The sequence below is a fragment of the Saccostrea cucullata genome, unplaced genomic scaffold (genome assembly GCF_032062105.1).
Source record: "Saccostrea cucullata isolate Sc308-1 unplaced genomic scaffold, CSIRO_AGI_Scuc_v1 ctg641, whole genome shotgun sequence".
Classification (NCBI taxonomy): Eukaryota; Metazoa; Mollusca; class Bivalvia; order Ostreida; family Ostreidae; genus Saccostrea; species Saccostrea cuccullata.
Genome location: NW_026919593.1, coordinates 115,783 through 141,133, shown reverse-complemented (window position 1 = coordinate 141,133; position 25,351 = coordinate 115,783). Strand labels below are relative to the sequence as shown.

The 25,351-nt window shown below is 34.5% G+C and overlaps 1 protein-coding gene across 1 annotated transcript in view; it reads right to left on the bottom strand.

Annotated features, from left to right (window-relative positions):
• Positions 1-15,823, bottom strand: part of LOC134233967 (N-acetylneuraminate lyase-like) — a 28,877-nt gene extending 13,054 nt beyond the window's left edge. The window contains exons 1-6 of the mRNA XM_062716022.1: positions 15,723-15,823; positions 15,482-15,552; positions 14,434-14,521; positions 4,365-4,419; positions 3,568-3,643; positions 3,354-3,446 (exon numbers count right to left, since the gene is read on the bottom strand). Coding sequence (XP_062572006.1) covers positions 3,354-3,446; positions 3,568-3,643; positions 4,365-4,419; positions 14,434-14,521; positions 15,482-15,552; positions 15,723-15,823 — 484 coding nt within the window. The remainder of the gene's footprint in view (positions 1-3,353; positions 3,447-3,567; positions 3,644-4,364; positions 4,420-14,433; positions 14,522-15,481; positions 15,553-15,722) is intronic.
• Between the last annotated feature and the right edge of the window lie 9,528 nt (positions 15,824-25,351).

The window sequence follows — 25,351 nt, the reverse complement described above, 5'->3', positions numbered from 1 at the left end:
ACTTCCTGAAAATGCTTCCATACAAATACTAGTATCACTAAACATGGCTTTGCTATTCTTGAGAAGAAGATTTTTTCAATATATTATAATGTAAAACCTGGATCCCCCATTTTGGCCCCACCATCTCCATGGGGTTATGATTTGAACAAATTCGAATCTACACTACCTGAGGATGATTCCAAATAAATATCACTAATCATGGCTTTGAAGTACCTGAGAAGAAGATTTTAAAAGATTTCCCTATCTAGTCCTATGTGAAACTTTGATCAGCCAGTGTGTCCCCACCCTACCCCAGGTGTCATATTAAATTTGAACAAACTCGAATCTACACTACCTGAGGATGATTTCACATGAGTTTCATCTTTCCTGTCTCAATGGTTCTTGAGAAGAACTTTTTTCCTATATATTCCTATGTAAAACTTTGATCGGCCATAGTGGTACAAACCTACCCCTGGGGGTCATGATTTGAACAAACTTGAATCTACACTACCTTAGGATGCTTCCACATGAGTTTCATCTTTCCTGGCCCAGTGGCTCTTGAGAAGGAGATTTTTAAAAGAATTTTCTTATATATTCCTTTGTAGAACTTTGATCAGCCATTGTGGCCCCACCCTACCCCCGGGGTTCATGATTTGAACAAATTTGAATCTACACTACCTGAAGATGATTCCACATGAGTTTCATCAGTGGTTCTTGAGAAGAAGATTTTAAAATTTTTTCCTATATACCCCTATGTAAAAGTTTGATCGGGCATTAAGGCCCAACCCTACCCCCGGGGGTCATGATTTGAACAAACTTTAATCTACACTACCTGGGAATGATTCCATATGAGTTTCATCTTTCCTGGCCCAGTGGTTCTTGAGAAGATTTTTTAACAAAAGGCCCATGGGCCACATCACTCACCTGAGTTTTGTGGTTAGGAAAAAGTAGAAATTGGTTTAATATTGAAAAGTTTAAATCCAAAAGTAGTCCCATGATCATTTATGGCTTCATGGCTTTGCTATTCTTGAGGAGAAGATTTTTAAAGAATTTTCCTTAATATGTCAATGTAAAACTTTGATCGCCAATTTCGGCCCTGCCCTATCCTTGGGGTCATAATTTGAACAAACTTGAATCTACACTACCTGAGGATGCTTCCATATAAATATGATCAATTATGGCTTTGCTATTCTTGAGAAGAAGATATGAATATATAGATATATATATATCTACTGATGAGCCCGCATGGGGCGAAAGCGCTTTAGATAATCTACTGATGAGCCCGCATGGGGCGAAAGCGCTTTAGATAATCTACTGATGAGCCCGCATGGGGCGAAAGCGCTTTAGATAAAAGTTTGAGCTTATCATTTGAATTTGGATTTTATTTTATCCCTATACCAAGGAAAAATAATTTTTTGAATATATATATATATATATATATATATATATATATATATATATATATATATATATATAAAACTAAATATGTATGTAAAACTTTGGTCGGCCATTGTGGCCCCGCCCTAACCCCGGGGATCATGATTAAACAAACTTGAATCTACACTACCTGAGGATGCTTCCATATAAATATGATTAATCATGGCTTGGCTATTCTTGAGAAGAAGATTTTTAAAGTATTTTCCTATATATGTCTATGTAAAATTTTGGTCAGCCATTGTGGTCCCGCCGCGACCCCGGGGGTCATGATTTGAACAAACTGGAATCTACACTACCTGAGGATGCTTCCATATAAATATGATTAATTATGGCTTTGCTATTCTTGAGAAGATTTTTAAAGAATTTTCCTATATACATGTATTCCTATGTAAAACTTTGATCGGCCAATTAGGCCCCGCCCTACCCCCGGGGGTCATGATTTGAACAAATTTGAATCTACACTATCTGAGGATGCTTCCATATAAACATGATCAAATATGGCCTTGTTATTCTTGAGGTGAGGATTTTTAAAGAATGTTCTTCTATATTTTGGCCCCGCCCTACCCCTGGGGGTCACGATTTGAACAAACTTGAATCTACATGTGGATGCTTCCATATAAATATGATCAATTATGGATTTGTTATTCTTGAGAAGAAGATTTTTAAAGAATTTTCCTATATTTTTCTATGTAAAACTTTGATCGGCCATTTGGCCCCGCCCTTCCCCCGGGGGTCATGATTTGAACAAACTGGAATCTACACTACCTGAGGATGCTTCGATATAAATATGATCAATTATGGCTTTGCTATTCTAGAGAAGATTTTTAAAGAATTTTCCTATATATTCCTATGTAAAACTTTGATCGGCCATTTAGGCCCCGCCCTATCCCCGGGGGTCATGATTTGAACAAATTTGAATCTACACTATCTGAGGATGCTTCCATATAAACATGATCAATTATGGCCTTGTTATTCTTGAGGTGAAGATTTTTCAAGAATGTTCCTCTATATTTTTATGTAAAACCTTGATTGGCCATTTTGGCCCCGCCCTACCCCCAGGGGTCATGGTTTGGACAAACTTATATCTACACTACCTGAAGGTGCTTCCACATAAGATTCGTCTTTCCTGGCACAGTGATTCTTGAGAGGGAGGTTTTTTTAAACATGGCACCAAATTTTCACTTATTCCCAATTATCTCCCCTTGAATGAGAGCGTGGCCCTTTATTAGAACAATCTTGAATCCCCTTTACCCAAGGATGCTTTGTGGCAAGTTTGTTGAAACTGACCCAGCGGTTCTTGAGAAGAAGACGAAAATGTGAAAAGTTTACAGACAGACAGACAGACAGACGGACGCTAAACAAAATGTGATCAGAAAAGCTCACATGAGCCTTCGGCTCAGGTGAGCTAAAAAAATGCCATTTATTTATCATTAATTCATAATTATCTCCCCTTGTAAAAGAGCGTGGCCCTTTATTTGAACAAACTTGAATCCCCTTCACCTAAGGATACTTTGTGACAAGTTTGGTTGAAATTGGCCCAGTGGTTCTTGAGAAGATAAAAATGTGAAAAGTTTACGACGACAACGACAGACAACGGACAAATTTTGATCAGAAAAGCTCACTTGAGCCTTCTAAAAAAAATCTAAATCCGTATCAAGGATAACAACCCCCTTGGCACGTAAAAATCGTTTCCCTGGTTTTCGAAAAAGAGTAAGCTCACTGGGGGTCGCCAGAGAAACTGAAATTTTCACAAACGGTGATATCCATTTAATTTGGTCGCCGAAATATGGCTGAAATATTGCCGACTCGGCGTTAACCAACAATAATCAATCAATATCGTTACTAACAACAAACAAATAATAAACAATATTTTAATTCACATTTAATATAATGCACGTCAAGGCTGACTGTTATGCAGGGGAAAATGGGGAACTCACGCTCTACTCCTGTCATGTTGGGTAAATGGTAATAATAAAATGGAAGGTTTGGAACAGCATCAGCCACAGCTTTACAATGCTCAACAAGAATCTCTGGTAATAATAAATAAAATAATAACTTGATCTAGACCTAAATATCTTTAAATTTACTAGAACTCAACGTTTTTTCCTCATTATTTTAGAAAAAAATCCTTAAAAACATCTTGGTACTAACCAATACTGTTCGGTTTAAAAAACAGTGGTGGGAGAGATGCAATAGCGTCCGCCCCAGCGTTTACGGCATGTTTGGCCTGTAAAGTAAAAAAAATTATTAGTCCCCACCGGTGAAACTGGAGGGGACTATAGGTTACCTCTGCTTCTGTCCCCATGTCTGTTTTTCAGTCTGTCCTACTTGGTTTTCCGCATTTTTTTTCTAAACGCTTGCAGATATTTAGCTGAATTTTGGTATGTGTGTCTATTTTAATATGTTACAGATCAAGTTTGGTTGAAATTGACCGTATGGTTCTTGAGTAGAAATTGAAAATATGAAAAGTTTACAGACGGACGGACGCACATACGAAGGACATTGAGTGATCAGAAAAACTCACTGTCAGTGGTTGAGCTTTTCAGCCCAGGTGAGCTCAAAATCATTAAACTTGAAGGAAAAGATCAAATTTGTTGGTATCAAGAGAGGCCTTGACAGAAGAAATTGAAATCTCTAGCTCCAGCTAATCTAGTGATGGGAGAAGTTTGAGGGAAATTGTTGAAAACACAGAGAAACCAAAAACTATACACTATAAACCAATTATTTTTGCGAGAGAGAATTATCCGCGAATTTTGCGACCGTCTTTCTTCGCAAATATTTCTCTTCGCGAACCAATTATCGACCTATCTGCGTAGAATGTTGTCTCAGTCGCGAACATACCTTGACGCGGGTGAATTCCAAACTTAGATATCGCATATAAAAAATGTTGAAAATAATATTTAGTTTACAGTTCCCCCGAAATCTTTTGGACAAGTACAAAAACTTACTAAATCAATACTATCTCGAACATTCAATCCACCGACGTTAACCACGACCTTTAACCTGTAATTATCATTACAAGATGATTGATCTGGAAAAAAAATACAGATTTGGGAGAAGGGAATAAATAAATAAGATCTCGGATGCATATGGGTTCATATCTTGATTTAATCATGTGAAAGATATAAAGAGTTAGATCAGTATTCAAGTTCAAAAGTCCCTCCAGACAATAAAAATCAGGAGAAGAGCACACACAGGCCTCTTAACATCAGAACAAGATCAGGTGCTATGGAGGAGTGAGAATCCCCTGCCGACCGGTGTCGCATAATATTTGGTCCGCCTCGTTTAAAGGTCCGACCGGACCAAATACGATAACATATTAGGTCCGCCTTTTATAAGAAAAGGTCCGGCCCGTATAAGAAAAGGTCCCCCTACGTTTTAAGGTCCGGGTGGTGCAAAATATTTTAATCTTGACTTTAACATATGATATTAAAGAGAATCAGTTTATACTGTATGTTCAGAAGGATTTACCCTATTGTGTTTTATTTTTTGTACAACATACACGTATTTCTAGACAAGAATCTACTCGTTTAGTGTGCTTTGAGCATTGCAGTTTAGGACCATAATTTCTTTAAAAATAATGCCACAATCATTGTGCAAGTGTTTGTTTTCCTTAGAATTTACTTTGTGTAAATTAGTACGATTCAAGGTGTGAAATCTGTCGGTGTGTATAGGTAATAAAACAATGGGTGTGACGTATTTGTTTACCTGACAGGTACCCACAGGTAGAGCCCGCGGCAGATGGCGCTGTCATTGAATGGTCGGTGAACCTAATGGTCATGTGTTAGCTTTATATATCAATAGATTTGAAGTTTTAAAATTAATAAATTATGCTAAGGAACAAAATATTCATGCGTTCACTTCAAAACTGCGACATTTATAATAAGTATAATCGTATAGTCTTTATTTGAATATCTAAATCTAAATATGGCGTATCATAATCTGAGCTAAAATTGAAAAATACTAGATTAAGCGTATATTAATAATTTACATGAGATTTGATATTTATGTTCAAATTAAAATTTTTACCGATATTGAACTTAAATATACCGACGTTTCTATTAGTTAAATTCAAACTAATTGAATTAAAACTGTGTCTGATGTTTAAATTCCGAGTCGATAAGAATCGGTCATTGTTTTAAATCTCTGATATCTATACATGAAACGCAATTGATTTAAATTTCGGTAATGGAAAATTTTAAAGAATAAATTATAGACTGTTTAGTAAATCAAATGTCTTGGACATAAGTTCGGCGCAGTCTTTGACATTTAATTTAGGGAACAAAACGAATGAAAAAAATCTGTTAACTAGACTTAGTGCTTCATGTACAGATGTATACATGTATATACAAAATTTTTATATTAAAAATGTTGTGCATAATAATTTTTTTCAAAATTCCTTTTCTACGTACATGTACCTGTTAAACATTAAATTGCCGGAGAGGTACCTAGCAAAAATTCCGGAAATGAAAAAGAAAAAATTGTCGGGAAAAAAAGAGTTATTGTCGGAAATAAAATATCGAAATGTCGAGAATGAAATACAGCGGTTCTTTCTGTATATAAAAGAGAGATCTTTTTAATATTGTTAGTCGTAACTTATAGAAAAAAAACGCCTTATATGATTTAATTTAAAGAAATTTCTTATCCCAAGTGTGGAGTTTAATACTACATGAAAGATCGATAAAGGGTACATGTAATTCTCTAGTTTCCTGTAGTCTTTACATATACCTTTTGTTTTCTGTTTATAATCATATTTTGGTCCTTTATTTGTGGATAGTGTAAAATATAACTTAATATTGAATTCGATCTCTATTTACATTTACTGCAGAAACAAAATACATGATTGCAATGTTCAGTTCAAGACTAAAGCAGCTCACACAATGTGGAAAACATATACATCAGGGGATTGTTTTACAAAAGAACTAACGACTCAGACCAAAAACTTAAGCTGATTATATAATTTTATAAAATTAATGATTCTTTTTTAAATAACTGTAAATTATTTTCTATTATAACCGACATGGAGCCTTTTGCGAAAAATTGTTTGTAATTACAGTGCATTTATCTTACGCCTGTATGAAAAGGATTAAGCCTGAGGGGGAAAGTTTTTACAAGTTCTCGTCCATATACTCAAAAATAGAAGAAAAAAAATAATAAAGCATACATGTGTCTACAGTTCGATCCAGCATTGCATCACTTGACCCTCTTCATATGTTGTGTATCAAGTATTTTTTAATTTTGAATCTCTGCAGCCCCCCCCCCCCCACCCCCACCCCAACCTCACCACAGCCCGCAACAGTACCCAGAAAGAGCCATAGCGCATTTGATAGGCATTTTCGCCTACACCACTAGTGATTTTTTTAAATTATATTGCTTAACCTAAATTTTGTCATACAATCTTAGTTTATACATGCATAAAACCAAATCACACAACAATTATATGCAAATGTTAATAGTTCCCTCATATGATGAATATGAAAATTGTATGGAATATATAATAGATATTGAGGTATCCACCTAACGATGACAATTTGTTGCCAAAGACCATCCTTAACCAGAAAAACAACTTTTAAATAATTTTATTTGGATATGACTGCTCTTCATTCCATTTAGATAATTTTGGTTAAAGGTGGTCTTTACTCATTACAAAGGAAATTTTATACGGGGTTTATTTTCGTATAGAATAAGAATCAGAGAAAGTGACATGACGGACCTTAAAGCTCAGCATAATATATAAGGTCCGTCCTCTGTATTTCAGAGATCTGTATGTAATGAAAGGAAATTTTTGGACAGGGTTTATTTTCGTACCTTAAAAACACGAGTAAAGGACAGGGCGGACCTTAAAACTTAGTTATCAGAAAAGGTCTGCCCTCTGTATTTCAGATATCTTCATGTCATAAAGGAAATTTTTGGACAGGGTTTATTTTCGTAACTTAATAGACCAGAGAAAGACACAGGGCGGACCTTAAAACGCAGTTATCAGAAAAGGTCCGCCCTCTGCATTTCAGAAATCTTCATCTCATAAAGAGAAATTTTTGGACAGGGTTTATTTTCGTAGCTTAAAAAAAGGGAAAGAGACAGGGCGGACCTTAAATCTCAGTTATCAGAAAAGGTCCGCCCTCTGTATTTCAGATATCTTTTTGTTTTAAAGGGAAATTTTTGGACAGGGTTTATTTGCGTAACTTAATAAACTAGAGAAAGACACAGGGCGGACCTTAAAACGCAGTTATCAGAAAAGGTCCGCCCTCTACATTTCAGATATTTTTATGTTTTAAAGGGAAATTTTTGGACAGGGTTTATTTTCGTAGCTTAAAAAAACAAGAAAGAGACAGGGCGGACCTTAAAACGCAGTTATCAGAAAAGGTCCGACCTCTATATTTCAGATATCTTTTTGTTTTAAAGGGAAACTTTTGGACAGGGTTTATTTTCGTATCTTAAAAACACGGGAAAGGGACAGGGCGGACCTTAAAACTTACTTATCAGAATAGGTCCGCCCTCTGTATTTCAGATATCTTCATCTCATAAAGAGAAATTTTTGGACAGGGTTTATTTTCGTAGCTTAAAAACACGGGAAAGAGACAGGGCGGACCTTAAAACGCAGCTATCAGAAAAGGTCTGCCTATCTTATTACACAGCAAAAATTATGGAACATCTCTCTCATTAACAATAGAGAACGACGACAGACAACGGACAAATCGTGATGAGAAAAGCTCAGCTTTCGGCTGATGTGAGCTAAAGAGTAGCAGGGGGCTTAAAAAGCACCAGAAGAAAGGGTCCGCCTTTTGTTTTGAAAAAAAAAAATAGACAATTGCTTACTTAATTTCTAACTACTGTCTATTGATAAAAACCGGAAAACATAAGAAAATACATTGACAAAAAAAGACTGATTTATTGATTAAATGCTGCTTATCGTCGCTCTCGAGAATTTTTCACTCATATAGAGACGCAACCACTTGCCGCCAGTGAGCTACAGATTTTGTCCTTTACTCGGCACTTACGGTTATTGAGTAGGGAGGGATCTTTTTCGTGCCAGCACCTACTGCGACACGGGACCCCGGTTTATACATTTTCATCCGAAGGACCGATTTCCACGTCCCAAAAAGGGATTCGAACCTGCGACGTAAGGATCAACTCCTTACTTCGACGCTCTAACCATGCACTCCATGTAATGCTATTGTTATGAATTTCATTTCTTTTTGCTGTTTAATTTGAATATATAAGCAAGGAATATACTTAAAAAATCTACGCAAGATAACACTTCCTTACACCGTAAAGACCATCTTTAGAATTTAAAATTTAGAAGTAAAATTTCGATTGCTGTAACATCATTGGCGTCGGAAGTAAATTTGAAGGGGGGGGGCTATTTCAAACGGAAAAGATTGTCTAACTTAAAAAAAAAACTTGACAAGCACAAACAAGAAAAAGGAAATTTTGACCGGGGGGGGGGGGGTTAGGTGATTTTAACTTTTTCCAGAAACAATTTTTTCCCCAAACACCAACACTTACCCTTCTTTGACTACACTGCAACGTGCCCGTTGAAAGTGGGGTTAAACTTGTGTCCCAATTTTCACTGCATATATTAATATAACTGTCTTTGCAAAAAAGTCCCCCCCCCCGGTTTCGACGCCTATGTACATTGAGAGAGTAGATTTCTTAAATCGCGCCTATTATTATATATACCGGTACATGTAATTCATTGTTCTATGATGCTGTCAGTTCCTTTAACTTTTTCTGGTTCGTGACATACACTAGTAGTTTGTTTCTTTTTTTTTTGTACAATTAAACTGACAAGAGGTCAAAACTGTAATGATTTCGGTTAACGATCCAGTGTATGTACAATTGCAGGGGATATGTCTTCTGTATTGTATATCTGCGTACGTTCTTGAATATCTCTCTGAACGCAACAAAATAAACTATTTACAAACACACATAAGTTAAATTGATGCAAAGCATCAAATCGGCCGCGAACGAAATTCTGTATTTCAAAAAGTAATTTCACAATTAAAAAAGCATCTATGCTAGGAAAGCACACGATATTGAAAACTGAAATAGTGATCATTTTTATTTCAGACTGCTTCAACACGAAATAAATACATGTAGTTTAAAAAATAGATAAGTAGAAATTTTAGTACATTTGCTCATAAAATGGATTTATCTATGTAAAAATTTCAATGAGAACTGATAAGAATTTATTGTCATCAAAATGAAGATGTAGGCCTGTCAAGATGAACCATCTGGATCTTTGTCACATGATAATGTCACTGGATTCTGCAGGATAGGATAGGCTACGCTGCAAGGCACGGTGCAAAACGAAGAGATATTATCCTTATGTCACTCGCAGTTCTAACATATTCAAAATAATTTTTTACAAATTGAACAACTTTTCAATTCTTATTATAAACCATGCACTTACACAATGTCATTATTATCCGGAAAATCATGACGATTTTCTTCCATATCTTACACACTCCCAAGTCAGTGAGTACCTATTTTAAACTCTTTTTTGTATAACCATAAATTGTCAATTATCTGACGAGAAATGACTGAAGGTGATACATAACTAACAACAATTAATATTTAGTTTAAAACAGTTTTTAAAAATATTTTACTCATGATTTTACACGTTATCATTAATCATTTGAAAATTATTTTACTGAACTAATACAAAAAAAGAACATTCATTTCCATATGTGCCCTTTCTAACACAATCACAAATAGATCGGCCGCTGCTGTGGCCGATGATAAAAAGAAATCAGTCATAAAAAAATCTAAGGTTAACCAAGTAGCTACAACCAGGCACGTAGCAACAGGGGGGCCTGCCCCCCCCCCACTTTTTTCCCCAACATTACCTTTGCTTTAGAAAATGTCCATTGAGAAGATGATTGCCCCCCCCCCCCACTTTTTATCACAGTATATTTATAGCAAGAAAATAAGGGAATGAATTGGAAGTGAAAGGAAGTTGGCCTCGAAAGAAGTTGGCAACTACCCCCCTCCCCCCCCCCCCCACGATATAGGGTTTTCGTTCGAGTTTGGGCAATTTTTCTTTTCTTTTTCTTTTTTTTTTTTTTTTTTTTTTTTTTGCTTGTCAACTTTTTTTGGGTGAGTAAAAAATATTTTCTCAGGTTGCCCCCCCCCCCCCCACTACTTTCAAAAACGATGCTACGTGCCTGACAACGAAGTTTTTGATACGTCATGATATTAAAAGACTATTTCTATTTAATTTATCTTTAAAAATGGATGCGTTTTAAGTTTCTCTTTAATGTGTATTGGTTGAAAAAATTCTTCCTATAGCTCGTAAAGCAGTGGAAAGGGAGAAAAAAATCTGTACTGAAGCAGTATTTCTCTGGTGGAAAATCAAGTCGGGGTTGTTTGTTAGATGCTAAATGGAAATTCTAGTATGCCAGGCTTCTGAAATTGGGGGTGTCTCTAAACTCAAGCTCTTTTTTCTGGGGGGAAAATGTGGGATATATAGTACATTACCGGTATTCTTTAATATTTTTAATTGTTTGACACGTATCCGCGTGATTTTACTACGCCCCCTCCCCTCCCTCGCCAAAAAAAAAAACATTTAGGAGGGGCGTATAAAATGTTCGGATTTTTATTGAAACCGAGAGAAATAAGTATAAATACATGTATATCATTAATGCACAGAGATTTTTTATGAGCGACATGTATATTAAATATGAATAATAAAGGCATTTCGCCAAGTAATGCACATTTACTTTGTCCTCGAGTAATATTTATTAGGCCCCATTTCATTTCCGGAATTTTCAAAAAATTAAAATTAACTTTTCATTTCCGACAGTTTTTACATTTTAAAAGTTTTCATCTCCGACATTTGTCAAATTCATGTCAGTATTTTTCGGCAATGAAAAAAAAAAATCATACTTCCGTCATAAATAATATTATATAACACATATATACAATACCCTGTTAAAAATCTATTTCCATCTTTGTTATATATGTTAACCTTAAAGTGCCATGAAGGTATCTTTTAAAAAATCCAAAAATGTGAAAAAAAAAATGAAAATAAAAATGTCGAATTCCGAAATAATAAAAAAAATTGTCGGAAAAATGCAATGCAAAATTCAGGAAATGAAATGCAGAGATCTAGTAGATATAATTATTAGCCTTTGAATAGGTAAGAAACAGTGTTAACTTATAAAAACACAGGGGATATGGTACTTTAGGTTTTCTCAAACGAGACAATTATAGACTAACCCCCAACTGCCCAATCCGCAGGCATGTTGTTTTTACAATAACGGGTGTAGGGTAGTACACCGTGACATAAGCCCCTGTCACAGTTACCCTCCACTTATTGACAACAATATTAAACGTAAAGAATGACAATTTTTATATTAATACTATAAAGAAATAATTTATGTGATGTGAATTTTTTTTGCGAGTGGAAGTCGGACGTTTATCATGTACTAATTGGAAAGAGAGTGTAACTAAATGATTTGTGTTGGACTTACGAACATTCATCTGTTCATTGCATACTGATTAATCTGTCAGTAAACAGGCGGTGAAGGTAAATGTATGTACATTTGTATTCTTAATATTTTTTAAATGATAATGTTGATACCAGTGTATTTAAACGACAAAATAAGCATGTCCCATCTTCCCGACAGGAAACTCGATCAATAAATCTATACATTTCTTTACTAAATATATTATTTATGTATTAATTTCTTACTTATTGTTTACTACATTCTCTTGGAGGAAACACTATAGCTATTAATACGACTTTATATCCTCAATTAATTTTTAAACAATAGTTTTCAATTAATATCGAATGAACACAGGCATCCAATTTGTATAATAGGCCGAGGGCGGACCTTTTCTTATAGAGCCAGGCGGACCTAATATGTTATCGTATTTGGTCCGGCCGGACCTTTAAACGAGGCGGACCAAATATTATGCGAAGTGAAAAAAATTATGTTTGAAAAAAAGGAATATCTGATATTCAGATGAACCACGGTAAGAGATATAAAATGTAAAAACAATATGTGTTTGTGAACACTTAGCTGCAGATCTGTGGCTCTCCGAAAAAAATAGATTGAAAGACTGGAGAGCTACAGTGCCACCCATTGTAAATATTGTTTATTTATTGCGCACAAAAAGTTGTGCTTAGTTCTGGATTAATTTTTCCAAATTTTTACCTTAATCGCGAAAAAGATTTTTAAAAATTCCTTACTCCTCTCTGAAGTACTCTCGTAGTTGACATCTGCACGATGTGCGTTGGACCGAATTATCTTGCAAACCAAAATGGCAGTATAAATAGACGAAATTTTCGATGATCTCGATTTCAGGTCCAGGAGGGCTCTTAACAAAAATTATAAGGAATGTTTTGTTGTGGAAACAGTGAAAGAATATGTAAGGAACAACGGTTAGTAATATTTTGAGATGACAGTTTAAAAACATGGAGAAATAAATCGAGAAACAGCGCACTTTTTTTGTGCGCAATAAATATACAGTTTTTTCAGTGGGTGGCACTGTAGCTCCCCGGTCTGTCAATATATTTTTTTTCGGAGAGCTACAGATCTGCAGCTATGAAACACTATGTCCCGGCGGCAACAAAGTTTTTTTAAAAAAACCTATTTTTAGCATACAGGTCAAGGTCACAAGGTCATTGACCTTAGTGTAATTTGAAAGAACTTGATTAGTGGAGTAAGCACACCAAATACAAAGTCTCTTTCTCTGATGGTTCAAAAGTTATGGTGAAGGTTTGAAAAAGCTATTTTTAGCATATAGGTCAAGGTCACAAGGTCATTGACCTTGGTGTCATTTGAAACAGCTTTTAAAATTAGTGAAGTATGCCAAAAATGAAGTCTCTATCTTTCATGGTTCAAAGGTTATGGCAGATACACGTATAATTCATATATGTACATATATGTATCAGTAGTCTTTTTTTCTACCTTCTGCCTATTTCAAAACAATATCTTTTATGAATGCATGGATACTCAGGATTTGAGTCTAGTTAGTATGTATTTTATAGACAATCGCATGTTTACGTAAGTTCTGAGGGTGTGCATGGTCCATGAATATATAGTATACGATAATTTTTATTAGATATGACTTTTAAATCAAGAACATTGCTTATATATTTGATTGATATCAAATCTGGATTATTTGTTTGACATAAATTTTCCGTTCCGTTCCGCATTCCGTTCTGTTTTCTGTTTGATATGATTAAATGTACTTGGACATAGATTTGAAGTTAATATTTTCTGTATAATATCACGAATTATATATTTTAAAAGCATTTCACACAAAAATTAATTAAAAATCTTATTTCATTTAAAAGTTATTAAAACTTCAATTTTTTGGCGAGTTTGATTGATACATCCTTTCACTTTCACAAATTTTAACTTTATTCTTCATCCTTAGGAAAAGTGGCAATCTTGTTGTGTATTAATGAGAAATATTAAAACTTTAATTCAGAAAAATAATTTTATTCAGAGTAGAAATGTTAGAAAGCAAAACTCCTTCACAAGTATCGTCATTCCGAGCCAAATGTGATGTATAAAGTTTATATAAATATATAAGTCGTAATATTATAGGGGAAATATTAACTTCAAATCTGTGTCCAAGTACTTTTAAGATTCAAATTTTCACCTTACAATTGGCGTGTCGCAGTGGTCTGCTCTAGATTCGCGAAGTAAGGAGTTGATCCTCACCACGCGAATTTGAATTCCACTAGTACTGAGTGACGCGGAGACCGGTCCTTCGGATGATACCATCCAAAGTCCCGTGTCACAGTAGGTGCTGGCACGAAAAAGACCCCTCACTGCTCAGTAGCCCTTAGTGCCGAGTATATTTGCAGCTCCCCACCGACAAGTGGTGGCGTCTATCCATATGAGTGAAAATTCTCGAAAGGGACGTTTAACAATAGACAAACAATCAAAATTGACGTACTATTATGCATTCCGATCACTTTGTTGACTCATCTTTATCTAAATCCATGCTCTCTCTCTCTCTCTCTCCCTCTCAGAAAAATAACCTGGAATTACAAACCTTCCAGTTGCTGAAGTGATCCATTTTTCAACTACCTTCTTTCTTTCTTCCTTTGTCAAAGATTTTCCTTCACCCGTCGTACCATTAACTAGTAAATGTCATTAGTGATTAATATAGTTCCTTAGATAGGTTATATCAAACAAACGAAATGGGATAAATTTTAAATTCAAACAAATATATCTCGATACGTTAAATTATAAAGGCAATATCTCAATTAAATCTTTGCTCATTTTTTTTCTTTAAGAAATAAACAATGTTAAAGTTCTCTGAGAAATGAACTAAGTTGGTCACGTGATCAAATCCTGTAAAGCCCGAAGGGCTTCTCAGTAGATTTGATCACGCACCAATTAAGTTCATTTCCCAGTAAGCATTTTAACATTATTGGTCATCACTTATATTTACTTTCGAGACGAATTAATTCCTAATAAAACTGCATTTATTACTCGAACGGACGCTCAATGGCCTAGAAGTTGTTTGGTCTTGAAAGTTCGCCTCGCTCCAGCATTTGAATATTTACATTAATACTATGATGTGCAGCAGTCCAATTTAGTTATTCCTTGTTTATAATGTAAGAACAATGATCCACACTGAGAATAATTTTACTATATCATGAGTTCCGTATATATTTAAAGTCAAAAGCAGTGAAATTTCCTTTTTCAGTTTACATAACTTCCAAGGCATTTCGGGTTAAAAAGGTAAGTGCTATTTTAGGCTAATTATAGTATTTCAAACATTCTTCACTAAGGAAGATCTATTGAACATTCATGGAATGAAAAATATCTATATGTTTCAGTTATTTTATCTTTTTCACTTAGTATTTCCGAAACGAGACAGAAATGTATGTAAAGAAGATATCATCTCGCTGTGTGATTCGGTCGTGCTATGACCTTTGACCCCCATATAAGTTCATACAGATTTTAACATATTTTCTCTTAAACAGGTTCATCTAAGAAAAATATTTGCAAATGTAAATATTTCTACTTGACATACTTAAATTTATTTAAGTTGAAACACATCATACTGTCCTGTATGTATAATAAAAACTTACCAAAAATAGCATTGATGTCATTTTTCACCAAGAAAGCACAATATTCGTCAATTTTGGGTAAATTTAGCTCGCTAAGAAAAATTGATAATTTAGAAATATATTTCTTCAACTTTAACAAGTTCGTTTAGCGTTTGTTATTATCTTTAATAATATAATACATGTTTTAGTTAGGACCGTATATATAATCAATTCAGATCTTATATATCTCACTTAATAATGATTGAAAACAAACGCTACATACCCATCATCTTGAAAAGGAGTGAAGACGGCAGGAACTATTCCCTCCAACCAAAAGTTTTCAAAAGGTTTCTCAAAAATAGTGTAAACGTAAAGATAAAACATTTTGTATCATAAGAGGCACATGGGCCATATCACTCAATTGAGCAGACTGGTTAGAAAAAGTGGGAATCAATTCAATACCGATTAAATTATATAAACGAAATTTATGGAAATAAAAAAGTGTGCAAGTCTATAAATCCATTCACACATTACAAATCAGTTGCAGGGAAACACAGACCTCCCAAGAGGTAATATCAGGTACCATGGAGGAGTTAGCATCCTCCTCCGACCGGTCACATCCTCGGGGAAAAAGTTTAATTACAAAAAAAAACAAAAAACAAGAGGCCCATGGGCCACATCGCTCACCTTAGCACACCTTGAGAAGAGCAAAAATTAGTTCAGCATTGAAGAGTTTACATTGAGGGGTGGGGGCATGAATTTCCCAGATGATGCTTCCATTATCAACATAAGAAATGGCTTTTCTGTTCTTGAGCAGAAGTTTTTTTTTTCTGTTTATTGATTTGAAAAATGTTGACCCCATTTTGGCCCAGCCGAACCCTCTGGGGCCCTCATTTGAACAACTTTGATTTTACGTTACCTGAGGATGCCTCCATTTTTAATATGACTATGCATGGCTTTTCTCGTCTTAAGAAAAAGACTTTTTCCTATATATCCCTATGTTTAACATGATTTGAACATTACATAAGGATGCTTCCATATAAATATGATCAATCATGGCTTTAATTTTCTTGAGAAGATTTTTAATGATGTTTTCTTTCATATTTCTGTATGAAAATTTAACCCCCAATTGTTGCACAATTCCACCTCAGGGGTCATGATTTGAACGAATTTGAATCTACACTACTTAAGGATGCTTCCATATAAATATGACCAATCATAGCTTTGCTGTTCTTGATAAGAAAAATTTTAAAGAATTTCCCTATATATCCCTATGTAAAAATTTAATCGTCCATTGTGGCCTCACCTTACCCCTGGGGTTCATGATTTGAACAAACTTGAATTTACACCACCGGAGGATGCTTCCACAGAAGTTTCATCTCTCCTGGCCCTGTAGATTTTTGAAAGATGCCAATATTTTTTCCCCACTAATTCTTAATTATCTCCCCCTTGAAAGAGGGTGTGGCCCTTCATTTGAACAAATTTGAATCTTCTTCCCTCATGAATATGGTTAAGAAGATGTCGAAAATGTGAAAAGTTTACGGATAGATGGACAGACGGACGCCGGGCAAAATGTGATTGGAAAAGCTCACCCGAATCTTCGGCTCAGGTGAGCTAAATCGTAGACTAATGCCTTACCAAATTAGTAAAGTATGAAAAAAAACGCATTTGACTTATTTGTAGTACGAGGTCATTCTATAAAGTCGATAAATGAATGAGAGTACAAGTATTTTCAATTCTTCATGGAAATGTGTTAATAAGACTAATCATAGCTTTTCTTGCGAGGCAGATTTTTCCAATCTATTGACGAGTTCTCCAGTGCGAAATCCTATACTGTATTCAACACTGAGGACTAATGAGCAGTATGAGATCCATTTCTTGTAGAACCTTCTGCGACGCTGGACTTCGGTGCATACTGTCTTTTCCGAAAGACAAGTCTCCCCGTCCAGCCGTGGGTTTTCAACCAACAAACTAAGTTTCAACTCCCTCCTCTTGGACCAAAGAGAAAACGCTCTTACCACTGCACACGCGCGCGACATTGACTTCTTTAATTATAGTAGTTAATTAATGACCTTTCTATTAAGAAATTGAAGAATTTCAAGCTAAATCGACTTACAGTGTATTTGTTTGAACAAAAAGAAAACACGTCCTACCTGTGCCATTATTTGTTATATATTTCAAGACGTCTTATCAAACTAGTGTATAGAAGAAAATAGATAAGGTATTTATTACTGAAGATCAAATATCTATACTCGGTTATTGCGAAGTTCTTGGGACCGCTTAATTTAATTCGCTATATCCGTAATTCGTTATATCCGTATAACGAATTCGTATAACTATATATAGCGAATTCGCAATATGCACATTTTCTTTCAAGAATTTCTGCCAAAAGTATTAGTTAAGCAATTAATACAAAACATACTTTGAATAAGTAAGGTTTTATAATAAATTGAATTTTATATACAAATACTTAGTAAAATAAAGTAAGTTCAAAATATCAAATTTTGAGATCTTTGAAAATTCGTTATAAAAGATGTAAATTACATTATTTTTAATCTCTACGGGACTCAAAATTAGTTCGCTATATCCGTAAAATCGCTATGTCAGAGTTCGTTATAACCGTAAAATTTTACAAAGAATTGTTAAGAATTTTGCCGGGGACCCCGAAAAACTTCGCTATATCCGTGAATTCGCTATATCCGTGTTCGTACTAAACGAGTTTTACTGTATTCTATGTTTACCGTTAATTCTCGAATTTCTTAATTTTTATACCCGCACTCTCTAAAGAAAGTTCGGGTATATTGTTGTTACTCATGTCCGTCCGTCTGTCACACTTTTCTTTCCTGAACTCCTCCTACATTTTACACAGTAGCTTAATCATCTTTTAGCAGATGGTTGGTGGTGTCATGTAGATGTGCAGTAAGGTTTCGGAATTTTGATTTGCCCCGGGGGTCGAATGGGGGTCGAAAAACGACGATTTTTATGCAAAAAGCCCCGTGTTCCCTGAACTCTTCCTACATTTTACTCAGTAGCCTATTAATCACCTTTAGGGGGATGGTTGGTGGTGTCATTTAGATGTGCAGTAAGGTTTCGGAATTTTGATTTTGCCCCGGGGGGTGAAATGGGGGTCGAAAAATGAATTTTTTGTGCAAAAAGCCCCCTGTTCCCTAAACTCCTACATTTTACATAGTAGCCTAATCACCTTTAGGGAGATGGTTGGTGGTGTCATGTAGATGTGCAGTAAGGTTTCAGAATTTTGATTTTGCCCCGGGGGATCAAATGGGGGTCGAAAAGTGACGCTTTTTGTGCAAAAAGCCCCGTCTTCCCTGAACTTCTCCTACATTTTACACAGTAGCCTAATAATCTTTTGGAAGATGATTGGTAGTGTCATGTAGATGTGCAGTAAGGTTCCGGACTTTTGATTTTTTCCCGGGGGGTCAAATGGGGGTCGAAAATGAAGTGTTTTATGCAAAAAGCCCCGTATTCCCTGAACACCTCCTACATTTTACTCAGTAGCCTAATCATCTTTTGGGACATGGTTGGTGGTGTCATGTAGATGTGCAGTAAGGTTTCGGAATTTTGATTTTGCCCCGGGGGGTCAAATGGGGATGGAAAAAAGACTTTTTTTGTGCAAAAAGCCCCGTGTTCCCTGAACTCCTCCTACATTTTACTCAGTAGCCTAATCACCTTGTGGGAGATGGTTGGTGGTGTCATGTAGATGTGCAGTTATGTTTCGGAATTTTCATTTTTGCCCGGGGGGTCAAATGGGGGTCGAAAAACGACGTTTTTTATGCAAAAATTCATAGTATATTTAGAATGGTATTGTCACAGGTAAATACTAATACACATGTTTAATATGAAAGTCCTGTCTCTTCTCATTCAAAAGGCATGACCATGATGACCAAGGTTAAATTTATTTTGACAGACGGAGAGACTGACATACATATAAGATTTAATGTCCCCTACCTTTCGCGAAAATGGGGGACAATAGCTGTCCTTGCTGTTCTTGAGAAGAAGATTTGTGATGGAATAAGTTCCCTGCATATTTCTATGTAAATTGGTTGAAATGGGCCCAGTGGTTCTAAAGAAAAAGTTCAAAATGTGAAAAGTTTGCAGACAAACAGATGGACGACGGACAAAATGTGATTAGCAAACCAGAAAAGCTCAAATTAGCTAAAAATGTATGATTGACAAGTTTTTGGAAAGTCGTCTTTTTTAATATGCACAACCTTTTCAACTCTTAGAATAATTATTTTTAAAATATATATATCATCACGTCTGATTCAAGGGAGAACTAGAGATATGACCAGAAGTATATCTGTTGAATATAAAATATGTACATGTATACTGTTTCTTTTAGTAATATTTGCTTAATTTTTGTTAAAACATCTCTCGGGAATTTTCTCTCATATGGAGAAACCATGCACTACTTAAAAATAACGAAGATCAGATGTGTTTGTGAAACACTGATGCCCCTGTATGGCAGCTTTTGGCGAAGGTTGAAGTTTCTCAAATGTAAGTCAAACTCCAAGGTCAAGGTCAAAGGGTCAAAATTGTTGATATCAAAAGGAAAGTCTTGTCACAAGGAATACACATGTGAAATAAGAGAGAAATCCATAGAACTTCCGCACCTGTTCAAAAGTTATTGCCAAGGTTAAAGTTTATCTTTAAAGTGGGTCAAACTCTAGGGTCAAGGTCAAAAATATTTTTACCTGTTGGAAGTTCACAATGAATACACATAGCATGAAAGCCCTAGCACCAACTGCTCAAAACTTAGACCGAGTTTAAAGTTTGGTATTTTTCTTGTAAAAGGGGGTCAAATTCCAAGGTCAAGAGATCTAAAGGTAAAAATTGGTGGTACCCAAATAAAAGGTCTTGTCACAAGGAATTTACCTTTGAAACGTGGAAGCCATGTGAAAAGCCCAACTTAGAAGAAACAGCCATAATATTAACACAATAAACAATTAAAATATGTAGAGTCAAATGGAAAATTTTTTCTACTATTTTGGAGTCACGAGATCGGGTACTACTAAACAGAGTACGCTAGAGTACGATAGAGTACTTCAGAGTACGCAAAAAAATTTGTGCAATTTAAATATAATTAGAATGTTTATTTATGTATATACAATTTGATTACACAGTATTATGAAAATGATATTGCAATATTTGTCTCAAATATTTGTTTTTTAACAATAATTTAACAAGAAAGCAGCATTAATGATTCAATGCATTAAAGGTTATTAACACCCCGATCTCGATTACTGTTTTGTTTCAAACTTATTAATTCCAACTAAATTTTATTTATCAAACATTGAATTAATTATATTACGTAAAATTTGATATTTTTCACATTAAATATGAAACATTTCAAGTTAAATTAGATCGGAATCTGGATCAAACGATATTTAAAACCGTAACACGATATCAAAAATTAAAATAACTTCTAAAATAAGGAAAAGGAATTCATTTTTTTTTTAAATATTTTTTTATTATGTTAACATATTGTAGAAAAACATACAAAAAGCAGTTTAATTGCATTAAATTATAAAATTTTATTAGCTTACTCTAAAGTACTCTATCGTACTAGTGTACTTTGTTTAGTAGTACCGCACAAGATCATTTGTCATTTATGAGACAGGGAGTGGCTAGGGAGATCGGACCCCCCCCCCCCCTCTGGAATTTGCAAAGTTATTTAAATAGGAGAGGACATACTGAATGAAATAAAAATGACTTCTGACATCCTCCCCCCTAGAAAACATAAACCCCACCGTCATTGTCTTTATTTTGTTTATTTGTTTTTTCTTTGCTATTCAGGAAATTCTGGGCTGGAATTTTTTGACCGGTGTGAACCCTCCCTCCCGAAAAAAATTCTGGATCTGCGCCTGTAACATGTCGACAACGGCAAATAACTTCACAATGTGAAATCCGTCTACTGTGGCATGCGATGATCGTTGACGCTTTTTGAACTTTATTTTTACGCCAATATTATGCATAAACTTGTACTTACCGACTGTCATAGGTCCTGTCAACTTCATTCAATATAATCCAATTAAAACACAAAATGCATTATTTCAACTCATATACACACCACATATATGCACCATCAGCATGTGCTATCTCATTCGGCAAACCTTAGCTGATTCCGTCGCCTTCATCAGATGAAGTACGAATAGGCCGAGGTGTGCCGAGTGATGCTATCTAATGACAATGGGTGACGCAAACCCAATGTGATGTAGAAATTTTCAAAAATGTGTTCACATGCAGGAATAGTACAGGAACAAATTTTAATTCATCATTATAAATGATGTTTTAACATAACTTTGCCATCTAGGCCATTTCAGAAAACCTGCGTGTGTGTGTGTGTTGGGGGTGGGGGGTGACAAAAATTGATTGGGTTGGATTTTCAATTTGTTTTTTTTTTGTTTTTTTTTTTTTTGCCTGAACAAATGCTAAAAAAAAGTTTGCGTATTTTGATAAATTCATCAAAAACTTTTTATACTAAATTAATATTATTTGTTGTTGAGGGAATAAATTTAAAAAGTTCCAATATTATGGGCAAAAAACTAATTTACATCATTAATTAAATGCTGTTATTTCAGACTGAAAATGATTTAATATATGAAATACATATAAGAGGCTCATTGGTCACCTGAGAATTTTATGCTCGATTTGTCGAATATATGTAGTGCTTAAATTATAGAATTATTTTGACTTTTTCCTTGGAAAGCCCAATATGAAGGAGTGTTTATTTAGAGGAAACAGCTTAGTGCGGGTATTACTGTCTCATGACAGCATCTAGTATTTATATGTCAAAATAATTTATTTAATTTACCTGTTGATGCAAATATCGCACTTGTTTTTTTTTATTGAAACAAAATCAGGTCTGTTAGAAACGTTAGCTTTATGGAATGATTAATGGGATTGAGGCTCTTACCATGCACATCTATAATATCCGTATCTTTTTTTCATTAATTAGTAATTTAGATTTCTTTATTTAATAATTTCGTTTTTCTTGGTTTATTTTTGGTTTGCACTACTGGGCCTCTACGGAAGCCGATTGGTGCAAGGTAGAAAAATATTTTCTCTAGCGGCCACTATAGAAAAAAAAAGATACATCGGCCACCATATAACTTATCTGGCATCCAATTATTACAAATGCAATTTATTGTAAATGTATTATTGACTGACATTTTCATTCAAATTGTCAAGGTATAATTCTATGTGACAAGACCTTCCTTTGAATATCAAATACTTGCATATAAGAGACTTGAACTCTCACGATTAGCTACTATACGGGAGCATCAGTGTTTCACAAACACATCTCGTTTTTCAAATCTGTTGATCAGAAATTGATCTGGCTATGTATTATCAATCTAAATACAAGAAACCTTGCTAACATAGATTCACGTTTGCTTTCAAGCTTGAGCCATAAGTGGGCTACTCTGAAGAAATGGTTTTAAAATCTTACCGACTTCGAACATACAAACGTGACTGTGAAGAGGGTATGGTGCTACTAACAGAGAATCCATGAAACCAAGAGGCTTAGTTAAGATGTCATTCCCGATTTCCCTTCATATATTGACATATTTTTGCCCAGTCTTAGCTTTTTGGGACAGAAGTTTGAAATGTTGCCATTGATTAATAAGCATCCCTTATTGTCTGGTCATCCCCGCCATATGTTCCTTGTAAGCATTGGGAAAATCCATAGGCAATCCAGTGTGAAAGAATCCATAGAGTGAAACATGAAGGCCTAACTGTTCAAAAGTTATGATCAAGGTTAAACATGTTTAAAAGTGGGTCAAATCTAAAGTCAATGTCAAAAATATTAATACCTATTGAAAGGTCTAGTCACAGTGAATACTTAAGTGAGGAATAAAAGCCTTAGCACCTATCGCCTATATGATAAAGTGTGGAATTTTTGTTTGGTAAAAGTGGGTCAAATTCCAAGGTTCTTTTTAAATTATGTTTTGTTAAATTATGTTTTGTTAAATCATGTTTTGTTAAATAGTGTTATGAATGAACAAGAATTCCAATATGCTGATGTCTGGTTCCCGTGTACTCCATGTGAAGCTCTGGTGACGTAAAATTCCTCTTGCTTTGATTCTGTTCAACCTTCCTCGTCACATGTTTGAGACAAACTGCTCACACTCGATACCCCTTAACGTATTGCTCTTTGATTATAGAAAAATAGTCCTAAAAATAGAGAAGGTTTGGGGTGTTACAAAACAAAAATTTATCAAAGGGAACTTATGTAATATATTGATCTGTCATTTGCCTCAGATTGATCTCGAAGAATTTCTCATGTAACTTTACAACTTATTAGGTAATTAAATTGCTTTCTAATAAGCTAAAATTCATACCTGTGTCAATTGATAAATTTGTACACCACAGTATTCAAAGGATTATTACAAGTGTACATCTATCTTCCCCTTTTTAAAAGCTAAATACAGATCTGCATTTTAAAAGTATAAGTTACTAATAAGTTACTAATAATAAATACGAATAAATCATTAAGTGTGATTTATTTGATGGGCGGTGAGCGAGGATTCAGAAGAATCATACAATCCAAAGGAGTTTTTGATAAAACTTGCTTAGCCGTTCAAGAGATATCAATTTTGACGCATTAAACTTTAAATAACAAATGCAGTGTTGATTATGTTTCTATAGATGAACATTACATACCTGGGTTGGAGACCATAAACTGAGAATAGACTTAGATCAAAATTTTGATTTTGAATAACATGTCACGTATAATTCATACATTATCAAAAATTTACAGGTTTGTATAATATTTCAAATTAAACATATGGTATAAATTTTGGTTTGTTATCAAAATTGTTTCAAAAGTTATATTAAATTGAAATTTTGACTCAAGTCTATTTTCATTTTATGGTCTTAGGGCCTGGTTCCATATCTTATCACGAATGAAAATGACATACTTACTTTAACACTATGTTCATATTTCATCTGTATAAGGTTGAAATCTTTAAACAGACTGAGAATCATTATAAAACAAATCAAGATCTTTTAAGTGCTTAGATTCCGGTGTAATATTAGGAAATAATCATAATAAGTTGGAATAAGCACAAAATAGAATCTCGTTTTCATATAATAATTGATAACTACTGACAGTCTTAAATTAAAAAAATAAAGAAATGTTATTGAGACACATTTTATTGATTTATTGCAATTAGGAAGAAAACAAATGACAATGCACGCAGATAATTACTTTGAAACAATGAAATATTAATAAATGGTTGAGAGCATCGTCAAACGTTGTTTGAAATTAAGAATTAATATACCGCCAACTTCAGGATTTTTTAATACAATGCTTCCAACATTAAAAATTATGATTTTTGGAGTAATTTTTATTGAACTCGTGAAAAGTAAACTTGATCAAAGTTTGGAAGCGTTTGTTACATGTAATGCTTTGATGAATTACTAAGTTTGATGCGTTTAGTAATTGTTCACTAGATTAGGCCAAAAAATTCATTTCTTCTAATATCGAACAAAGAGGGACATTAGTAATCAAAAAAGGGGCAGTTGAAATTATACCCATTAATATCTTAAAGTAAATTATTGCAGAATAGTTCATCTCGTTAATTTCACATCATAGAATCAGCATAAGTTCAGACGCCATTAAAATATACCTGTCAAGAAAGATTAATACACAGTGACAGCTTTGACTCAAACAACACCAAATCCTGGTCTAAATATACGTCTTGATAAGTAAACAATTAAACGGATCGTCTTGAAAGCGCTACACGTAACATGCATTTCACATAAACAACATCATCGATTTAAAAGCAAGAGGCCCATGAGAATTATGAGCATCTGAGCATCATGTAACAACTTTCCAACCATTGAAGATGGTTCATGTTTGAAATCAGAGGCCATGACATTCACAATATT